This window comes from Aotus nancymaae, unplaced genomic scaffold (genome assembly GCF_030222135.1).
Source record: "Aotus nancymaae isolate 86718 unplaced genomic scaffold, 86718_ANA_hifiasm-v0.15.2.pri h1tg000016l, whole genome shotgun sequence".
In the NCBI taxonomy this organism is placed as follows: Eukaryota; Metazoa; Chordata; class Mammalia; order Primates; family Aotidae; genus Aotus; species Aotus nancymaae.
In genome coordinates this window covers 36201735-36212181 of record NW_026988428.1, presented here as the reverse complement: position 1 = coordinate 36212181, position 10447 = coordinate 36201735, and the positions used below count along the sequence as shown (strand labels likewise).

Here is a 10447-nt window from a genome sequence, read left to right as displayed (position 1 = left end):
TATTTAAAGTTGCGAATCTGTATAATATCACCAAGGCAATGAGTCTACAGAAGAGAACAGACACACAAGGATTGAGCCCAGGGACTCTGCAGCATCTAGAGGCTGGGGATATAAGGAGGAACTGGCTAAGAAGACTGAAAAGAGTAGCAAGAAATCAAGAGAGTAAAGTGTCTCAAAATCAAAAGAAGAATGTGTTTCAAGAGAAAGGGCATGGTCAGCTATGTGAAATGCTGCTGGTAAGTCAAGTGAAGTGAGAGCTGAGGACAGACCATTGAATTTAACATGGAGGCAGTGGTCTTGACGGGAAGTACACACTTGTTATTTTTTTCTGCTTCATTTCTCCCTTAGACATACAAATGATAGCTGGAAAAAGAAAATACTGCACAAATGAGCTGGATGCTTCTGGTCAAAAGCACACATCCCCTTCCAAGTAGAATTCCAAGCATCCCAAAGAATCTCAAGCATCCAGTCAAACATGCATTTCCCTGGGCACAGGACACACTAGAATAGAAAAGGCAGACACCAGCCTGGCTCAGGGTCCTAAGAGAGCTGCAATATTGGTAACAATGATAATACTTAGCTGCTGGATGTTATCTTTTGCTGGAATGAACTTTTCATTTTTTATCCAGATGCATATTGTGTCTCTCTGTCCTAACCAAAGATTCATCAATAATTCAAGGAACCTAAATGAACAGGCCTATAAATCTGCCCTATGGTATATTTGGGGGCTAAAAATCATGTAGTTAACTTTCCACACATAAACTTTCCAATGCTTTGGGCTCAAATCATGCCACAAACTGCTGACTGCTGGAAGTCCTCAAAATAAATCTTCTACTGGGCATGGTGGTGCACGCCTGCAGTCCCTGCTACTCGGGAGGTGGAAGCAGGAGGGATCACTTGAGCCCAGGAGTTCAAGACCAGCCTGGGCAACATAGACTCTGTCACTTAAAAAAAAAAGATAAGATAAATTGTTCACTACTACCATGAAGATAGAGATGGTCTTTTTCATCTCTGTACCCTAAGCACCAAGCACACTGCTGGATACACAGTAGGCACTCGAAAACTGTTGAATGAATGAATATCTCTGAGTGTCTCAAGTCACAGATGTGTCTACACTAGCCCAAATGAGCTTTACTGTAGATTCAACTCTTGCATAAACAGCCATATCGGATAAAACATAGCAGAAGGCTTTTTGGTTATTTAATTGATCTACAGAAATGCAACAAGCTGTATTTTCTCCGTATCACGTCCCACTTTGAGATGTGCAGACCACGTCTCTCTTTTGCACACACCCGACCCCTGTAGAGGGTGATGTCTTCACAGATGCATCCCTTGTGAGCCTCTTGCTGGAGCTCTCACCATCCTAACTTTCTGGTGGTTAGCCACACTTACAGTGAAAAAGCCTATTGCATTTATGACCAAACCAAATTAATGTCCCAATAATGGCAATTGTGGTGGACTTACGGGGAAAAATAGGACTATAATGTTTATGTGTTTATGTGTTTTTAATATTTATTGGTTTGCTGTTACAGCCCTCATCCTGATGAGACTAGGTGTGTCTGAGTTAACTCACCGTCAAGGAGGTTATAGGCATGAAGAGTTTCTGCTAAGTACCCAAGCTCATAAATGCCTGCAAATGGCTTTTCTCATTTTTATGGGGCCAAGCCTCAGATCACCACACACATAAAAGGGGTGCACGGGATCCACTAGCCTCAGAGGGACTCCCAGCTCCAGCTCGTCCTTTCTAAGCTCACTCTTTCGCTCCCAACCAGGAAGCCACCATGTCTTGCCGCTCCTACCGAGTCAGCTCTGGTCACCGGGTGGGCAACTTCAGCTCTTGCTCAGCAATGCCACCGCAGAACCTGAACCGCTTCCGGGCCAGCTCCGTCTCCTGCAGGAGTGGGCCTGGCTTCCGGGGCCTTGGCAGCTTTGGTAGTCGGAGCGTCGTCACCTTTGGATCGTACCCACCCCGGATAGCACCAGCAGGCCCTCGGCCCGTCCGCTGTGGAGTCGGCTTCAGTGCTGGCTGTGGGATGGGTTTTGGTGATGGGAGAGGTGTTGGTCTGGGGCCTGGGGCTGGCAGCTGCATTGGCCTGGGGTTTGGAGCTGGCAGTGGCATTGGCTACGGCTTTGGCGGCCCTGGCTTTGGCTACAGAGTTGGAGTCCCAGCAGCCCCATCCATCACAGCAGTGACTGTGAACCAGAGCCTGCTGACCCCCCTCAACCTGGAGATTGACCCCAATGCCCAAAGGGTGAAGAAAGATGAGAAGGAGCAAATCAAGACCCTCAACAACAAGTTTGCCTCCTTCATTGACAAGGTACCTATGATAGCTGAATCTCAGGGTCTAGGAATATTACAGCCAAAATGCACTAGAATGCTCTTTCCCTTAAAAAGAACTGGCTAAGTTCTAGGAATTGACCCTGGCCCCAGATCTTTCAAGTGTCTACCTAAGGCATTGTGGTGTGCTTTCTGGGTTGCTCTGCTGCAGAGCAAGGACAAGCCAGAGGCCATGTTGCATGGTAGGATAGACTCAGACAGTGATGACATCTTCTGGAAGACAGAGGAACCTCCAGCCAAACTCGAGGGCATCTGGACACGTGTTCCATCTGGTCACTTAGAAATGTCTCTGAAATAGGCTGGAAACATTGGAACTTTAGCCAGGTGTTGGCTGATACATGTTTAAGAGGTTTTATTCTTTGAGATCCTTTTGTTCCTTATGAAGTTTTCATACTTTCTGAGGCTGAGTGACCTCATCTGTCCAAGCTTAGAAAAGTAGAGAATGGAGTTGAGTAATTAAAAAGAAAAAGGAATTCATACCCCCCAGATGGGGTATCAAAATTCGGCCAAGTTGCCTAGATTCAGGGAAACTGTAGGGAGTGACTGCTGGTACTCACTGGTCTCCAGGCAGGTGAGTGGGAACAGTGATGTGGATCACACAAAAGAACTGACATCCCACTCACCATGTCTATGTGGAGATGGAATGACTGCATCTGAGAATGGAAGAGAAACTCTGTAAGTTTTGGTTTCTTCCTCTCTAAAATGAGGGGCTGGAGTAAAGGGTCTGTAAGTTCTCTTCCAGCTCTATACATCTCAGCCAATGGAATATCTGAGATGTTGGATAGCACTTACAATCAGAATTCCCACCTCTTAGTACCATATCCCACCCCAAATGTAGTTTACTCTGCTCCTCATTCTCTGCCAGGGATTGCTGGCATCAATTTTCAGATACAGGCAAACCCCAGTTTAAACAGAATCAACCCTTCCACCTTCCTGATGAACCAGTGTACACCTTTTTTAGAGGGTAGATAAATGAATAGTATTGAAGTGTTGTGGTTCAAAAGCCCATATTGGTAACTAGGCATAGCTGAGCACAAGGAGGGAGTTGCAACCCGCCCTTCCAGATTCTGCTGAGTTAGAGGAGAAATGAAACTCAGCAGAGGAGAGAACGCTGTGGACACGTGGTCGAGTCATAGCTGGCCATCTCAAGAACTTGATTGAGGTGTGAACCCTCTCAAGCACTTCAAATGCCATTTCTGTGCCCTGTGTGTTTAGGTGCGGTTCCTAGAGCAGCAGAATAAGCTCCTAGAGACCAAGTGGAGCTTCCTCCAAGAGCAGAAATGTGTCAGGAGCAATCTGGAGCCGCTCTTCGAGAGCTACATCACCAACCTGCGGAGGCAGTTGGAGGCGCTGGTCAGTGACCAGGCCCGGCTCCAGGCTGAGAGGAATCATCTGCAGGATGTCCTTGAGGGCTTCAAGAAGAAGTGAGTGACATTTGAGCCGCACAGACCAACGACAGGCCTGGGCTGACCCCAGGTCCCAGAATCCACCACCAAGCTCAGATGAGAGCAGCTGGAAGGATCAGGGTTGAATGCTGGTCGTCACATCAAGCCTGGGGTCAGGGGTGGCAGGTAGTGATATGTGAACAGAGAGGAGGAGGCCCTCCTGAAGAAAAGGTGCCCACGTTCAGCATGTTTTTCAGCTGGGTCCTGCTTGCTCATAGTCAAGCGCAACGATCCTAAGTCATTTCTATCAGAGGAACATAGCAATAGACCAGGGTTTCAGATCCTAAACCCATGTTAAGAAAGTGGAAGAGATTTGGAGAAACCAAGAGGTGCTGGCTTATGAAAGGTCGTGAAGATGCGACAGAGGGGATGATGTTATATCATGCAGATAGCAACAGGATCCCATGCTCCTGCATGGACTGAGAGGTCTCGAGAGGTTCACTGGGGAATTGGGAGTAACTGGCTCTCAGTTCAGAGTAAGAACTTGCCCTCTTAACTTTTATCATCCCAGGTATGAAGAGGAGGTGGTATGTCGGGCCGATGCTGAGAACGAGTTTGTGGCTCTGAAGAAGGTAAGGGGGAACCACAAGCCAGGCCAACTTTTCCTCTGGACTGGCAAATGTTCCCAAGACTCCCAAGGAAACTAACCAGACATCCCTGTGGAGTCTGGGACTACTCACACCAAGACAGCGGAACCCCAGAGATCACAAGAAATTTCCTACAAAGTCCAGGTTCAGCCTCAGATTCTTTAGGATTGGGTCACATGAAAGGAGAGGTGCCCATGTTCAGCATCTTTTCTAGCTGGGTCCTACTTGCTCTATAGTCAAGTACAACAATCCTGAGTCATTTCTATCAGAGGAACATAGCAATAGACCAGGTTTTCAGATCCCAAACCCACATTAAGAAAGTGAAAGCCTCCTCTGGAACTCTCTTTGCAGGCCAGTTCCAAGCCCCTTGGTTCTTCTATAAGGACTTTGGATATAGGAATTCCTAGACCACCATGTGCTAAAATGGTATCTTGGATGACCGAAGTATCTTGGATTATCTAGATTTTCCTTGTCTCTAACTGAACATCAGAAAATCCAGCAGCCCCTAGGGAGATGTTGACATTGTAACAGGGAGAAGAGCAAATGTCACTGAGCTTTGCTTCTACCCAGCGACTTTAACCATCTGTGGGAAATGCCTGCATCTTTGCATCCATCTCCAAACCCAGGTGGGAAGGTGAAGCAGTGCCTAGGCAATGAGCATTTATCCTTCTCTCTTTTATACAGGATGTGGATGCAGCTTTCATGCAAAAGTCTGATCTCGAGGCCAACGTGGATGCCCTAACTCAGGAAATTGACTTTCTAAAAACCCTTTACATGGAGGTGAGGGCTCATCTTCTCTAGGGCATCCAAGGGGATCCGTGCTTGGCCTGGGCTCCCTGAGGGCTTAGTCTGGGCTAGCATATTTTCAAACATTTGCTATCATATATCTTTCCTCCCACTCAAATCTGTACGCCCTATATGCCAATATATCTTCCAATGGGGCGGGAAGGTGAGAGGCTTTTCAGCAGCCTGATGCAGGTCAAACTCTTTGGCTCTATGATACAAATCCTTACTGGCCAATCTAAAGACTAGGATCTTAAAAACATCACTTCCTGTGTACTGACCAGAAGACTGAAAATTTGATTTTTCAGGACAGGTAAGAAAAAAATGTGTTTGACCTAATTAGCCAAACCAGCTGTCTTTTGCTTCATAAGCAATCTGTCCAGTGTGGTATAGACCCAGCCAGAGCTGAATTGCTAGCTCTAAGCAAAAAAGGTGAGGAAAACCTCCTCTGAAACTCTCTTTGTAGGCCAGTCCCAAGCCCCTTGGTTCTTCTATTAAGGACTTTGGATATAGGAATTCCTAGACCACCCTGTGCTAAAATATTGTCAGATCTCAATGGTCTGTGACCAGCACAGCCACTCTGTGGATAATCTAAGAAAAGTTTAAGCCCTAGAGTGGCTCCCACATTCTTCCATCATGTTCTTAGGTCCCCATGGTTTCAATGCTCACTGAGCAAAGTCGTGGGTTAAAGGGATGTCTCTAAGTACATCACAAGAGTTCTAAAGTCAGCCTGAGATGGTTTTCAGACATGTCTTTTGCTTTATCCTCAGTTCGATGGTCTTGCTCTTTTATGAACCAATGAGTGATGATCTCTGCCCTGACTCCACTTCCTGGGCACCCTGTGGCAGAGTCCCAGCTACTAAATGAGACTGAGCACATCTGTCTCCCCAATCCTCCAACACAGGAAATCCGGTTACTGCAGTCGCATATCTCAGAGACATCTGTCATTGTGAAGATGGACAACAGCCGTGACCTGAACCTTGATGGGATCATCGCTGAGGTCAAGGCCCAGTATGAAGAGGTGGCCAGGCGTAGCCGGGCTGATGCTGAGGCCTGGTACCAGACCAAGGTGGGCAGTGGAGGCTGGGGAAGGGAGGTAGGCAGCTCTGTGGGGTAAGACTCATATACAACAGAGCAGGCCCAGGGAGGTCTCAGCCCCCCAGCTCAGTGGGGGCTGTGATCTTGACCTGACCTTTGAACCCTCAAAATACCATCTTCTCTCCCCAGTATGAAGAGATGCAGGTGACAGCTGGCCAACACTGTGACAACCTGCGCAACACACGGAACGAGATCAATGAACTGACCCGCCTGATCCAGCGGCTGAAGGCAGAGATCGAGCACGCCAAGGCTCAGGTGGGCAAAGGAAAGGAGGGAAAGCCTCAGATTAGGGAGAAGCAGGGTTTCAGGCTTCGGGAACTCCCAAGTCTAATGAGGTGAGGAAGACCATCAAGACCCAGAAACAGAGGAATGGAGGCATCAGTCCAGGAAGGCTTCCTGGGGAGAAAACTATGGAAGGGAAGAAAAGCTTCCCACATAGAAGGAAAGGGCTAGGGCAGACCCAGCCTGAAAGGTGGTGCAGAAAGAATAAGTTTACCCTCTAGATGCCATAGCTCTGGGGCAGCTGAAATCAGAAGTGGCAAAGTCAGTGGAGATGGAAGAAAGAAAAGCAACGCCCCACCTCATAGTGACATCAAACTACAGGATCTCTGATGCCTGGGAAAGCAGCCACCATGGGGTCCATCCCTGCCTTGGCCCCAGACTATGTTCCTAATAAGAGGGACACTATTTCTGACCCAACCTGGGGATGCCTGGCACAGCCAAAGCCCCCCTGCAAACTGCCTTCCCTGCAGCGTGCCAAATTGGAGGCTGCAGTGGCCGAGGCCGAGCAGCAGGGTGAGGCGACCCTCAGCGACGCCAAATGCAAGCTGGCAGATCTGGAGTGTGCCCTGCAGCAGGCCAAGCAGGACATGGCACGGCAGCTGCGTGAGTACCAGGAGCTGATGAATGTCAAGCTGGCTCTGGACATTGAGATCGCCACCTACAGGCACCTGCTGGAAGGCGAGGAGAGTCGGTGAGTGCTCTCAGTTTGACAGGAGAGTAGAGTCAGAGACTTGGGCATCTAGAAAAACTAAGTGAGAGGAGGGGACAGTGAAGAACTGAGGAAATACGCAGTCTCTAGAGGTGACGATACCTTCTCTGCAAGCATTAGTTGCATTACCCTTGTCAGGGAATTGGAAGAACGCTCTAGATCTGGACTCTCAAATGCAAGTCTAGACAAGCTGCACCAGAATCATTGGGAGTTCTGCTTGGCTGGTTAGTTTGCTAAAATTACTACTGATACATTTCTTTAAATATTTTAATTTAATGGTTTTGGGGTAGGGTCTAGAACGTGTAGCTTTTCAACGCTCCCCAGATGTGTGTATAATCAGGGGTGAGAACCACTGGTCCACAGGTCTACTCAGACAAGAAAGCCTTTCATGGCAAATAGGTTTTCAGGAAACAACAGTGCATGTGAAATGACTGGTTTCTTTCCCTTTCCAGGCTCTGTGAAGGTGTTGGACCAGTAAACATATGTAAGAAACTTGTTTTTTTCTTCTCTCCACACATTTGTCTCCTCTTCAAACTTCCTTTAAACTCAGTCCACACTGGGGTCAGGAGCCTTCCAGGATGGCCGGTCTGGTCATGACAGTCAGGGGAGCTGGGACCATATGGCCCTGGACTGGGAGCACCTCCTCAGCTGAGGTCTGAGATCTCCCCAGAGCCTGCCTTCCCCAGAGCAAAACATTCACAAAGGTTTGCAAGGCCTCCACGGTGGAGGACAGTTAGTCCTTTTGCTTTGAGCGGACTTGTCTTTCAAGGGAACCATCCAGGGGACTTAGAAGGAGTGGGAAGGCCTCTGCCAGGGGAGGCTGTCATCCCCTGATGGCAGGAAATGCAGCAAGGCCTAACGGAAGTCTCCCTGCTGCTGCAGCTGAAGCATGGGTTGTATCCAAAGCATGCAGGGCAGTGTGCCAGACATGGTATGCTGGGGGCACTAGCAAGGCAGACCCAGCCCCTGCTCTCTAGAAATAGAATCTTCTTGAGATGATGAGTCCTAGCCACCATCAACCTAACCCTGGAAGGATCCCGGAGAAAAGAGCAGATATTGGCATCCCTGTTTCACCCACCCAGAGAAAATACATGATTTACCAGAACTCACAATGCAAACCAGAATTCAAACCCAGATTTCTGACTCTGAAAACACAAATGAACACTGGCATGTGGTGGAACCAAGTGCTAAACTGGGTAGGTCAGACAGTCAGAGGGAGAAGAGTGTCCCTCCCCACTCCCATGGAGGCGGTGAATGGGCAGGGGAAGCCATAGGCAATGGCTTTCTGCAGGAGTCAAGCTTGAGTGAACATCATGGATGGCAAGAAGGATTCTGGGTAAGACAAAAGGGCAGAAAAGAGTGTCTCTCCATGGATAGGGCTGGGCTAGCAAGGTTTAGTTGGATTAGAGTCCTGGGTCATGGAGGTATGTCCAGGGGAGAGAAGAGGGCTACAGGAGCAGAGCCACCAGTCGGTCAGGAGAGAGGTGACAGAGACTAGTGTTAGAGGGGGTTTCCATTTGCTGGGCTAGGGGAAGTGTGGGGACCACCAAGGGGCAAAATACAATTGGAAGAGGAAAGGCCTGCCATGGCTTTATGGAAGCTACTGCTCTAGCTATCTCGATAATCCAGCTCACAACCCTACTGGACTTTTGCCATATGTAAATGACAGTCAACCTATGGATGTATACAAACATCTGGGGAATGGGCTGAATTTGTCATTTTAATCTGGATGTTTGGTTTTTTTATTTGTTTGTTTGAGACAGAGTCTTGCTCTGTCGCCAGGCTGGAGTGCAGTGACACGATCTCGGCTCACTGCAACCTCCAACTCCTTGGTTCAAGCAATTCTCCTGCCTCAGCCTCCTGAGTAGCTCGGATTACAGGCATGTGCCACCATGCTCAGCTAATTTTTGTAATTTTAGTAGAGATGGGGTTTCACCACATTAGCCAGGATGGTCTCGATCTCCTGACCTCAAGCGATCCACCCACTTTGGCCTCCCAAGTGCTGGAATTACAGGGAGGTGCAAAGCAGGGGTAGCATGGAGATGGAGGACTGGGCCCCGGTGTCAGCAGCCTCCCTGATGCTTTCTTCCTCCACAGCTGTCAGCAGCTCCCGGGGCGGCCTGGTGTGCGGCCCTGAGCCTTTGGTTGCCGGCTCTACCCTCTGCCGTGGCGGGGTCACCTTCTCAACCAGCAGCAGCGTCTGTGCCACCAGCGGAGTCCTGACTTCCTGCAGCCCGAGCCCTGGGGGGGCCCGGGTCTCCCCGGCCACTGGGGACCTGCTGAGCACTGGCACCAGGAGTGGCTCCGTGCTTGTTGGTGAGCGCTGTGCCCTCAGTGTCCCCTGCCCCCTGCCCACAGAGCGGGGCTTCAGCAGCTGCAGTGGCGGCCGCAGCTCCAGTGTCCGCTTGGTGTCCACCACCACCTCCCGCCGGACCAAGTACTGAGAGCCCAGCCCCAGACCCGCTGCCCAGAGAAGAACCAGCTCCACGGCTCCTGCTTCTGCCCCCAGGGTGTGTGGGCTCTGGGCCTGAGGGTCTCCAGCTCCCCTTCCTGCCAGGAAGCCACCCCGCAGCTCTCCCCCTGCTATTCTACCTGGCCCCACGTCCTCTCCGAGGATTTTTCACTGTGTAGTTGCTCCATTGGCAGTTCCAGCCAAGCTGACTTCTCCCTGACTCCCAATTTCTTTCCTTTGGATCACTCCTCTCTCTGTCAGCAACAGTGTGGAGAAATGGCTCATTCACTGCAGTAACAACAATCAGTCTGGTGCCCTCACCACCTGTGACTACTGGTTAATTTGGAGAATGGAGCTGACTGTCCACACTGCAGGCATCCTTAAGTCCACATCCTTCACTTCCTTCCTCTTCCTTACCCTAGCAGGAGAAGGTTCTTTCCTTCTCTCTCTGATTGATTCAGAGGATCCCAGTCCTTGGTGGCCCCGGGCTCCCTAAGTCCCGAGGTGGCTCTTCTCCCAGTGCCTTCTGTCCTGCTGTTTCTCTTCCTGGGTTATTGGTATAACTCAGGCATGTGAGTCCACGAGGTGGGGTGCAGGCGGAGAGACGGGCTCTGCAACGCTCCCCGTACTCCTGCCCCTGCTCTTGGTGTGAGGCCCAGCCCTGTCCGCTGCAGGGTTGTGTCTACAAGCTCCAAGGAGGCCTGGGGGCCAGGTGGGGTGGGGTGCCTGTGTGCACTGCTCTTTGTGTTTCTG

The 10447-nt window shown here is 49.8% G+C and overlaps 1 protein-coding gene across 1 annotated transcript; it reads left to right on the top strand.

The window, feature by feature from the left end:
* The first annotated feature begins 1714 nt into the window (after positions 1–1714).
* KRT84 (keratin 84) lies at positions 1715–9905 on the top strand. Its single transcript, XM_012450253.2, has 9 exons — positions 1715–2318; positions 3554–3762; positions 4295–4355; positions 5055–5150; positions 6058–6222; positions 6381–6506; positions 7004–7224; positions 7695–7726; positions 9340–9905. Exons 1-9 carry the CDS (start codon positions 1782–1784, stop codon positions 9684–9686), a joined length of 1794 nt encoding a protein of 597 aa, XP_012305676.2. The 5' UTR covers positions 1715–1781; the 3' UTR covers positions 9687–9905.
* The last annotated feature ends 542 nt before the right edge of the window (positions 9906–10447 follow it).

Excerpts from the sequence above, each read along its gene's own strand:
- KRT84 (XM_012450253.2), top strand. The coding sequence starts at position 1,782 with ATGTCTTGCCGCTCCTACCGAGTCAGCTCTGGTCACCGGGTGGGCAAC. Across the intron at positions 2,319-3,553 it reads TTGCCTCCTTCATTGACAAG|GTGCGGTTCCTAGAGCAGCA; the intron begins GTACCTATGATA and ends CTGTGTGTTTAG. Across the intron at positions 5,151-6,057 it reads TAAAAACCCTTTACATGGAG|GAAATCCGGTTACTGCAGTC; the intron begins GTGAGGGCTCAT and ends CCTCCAACACAG.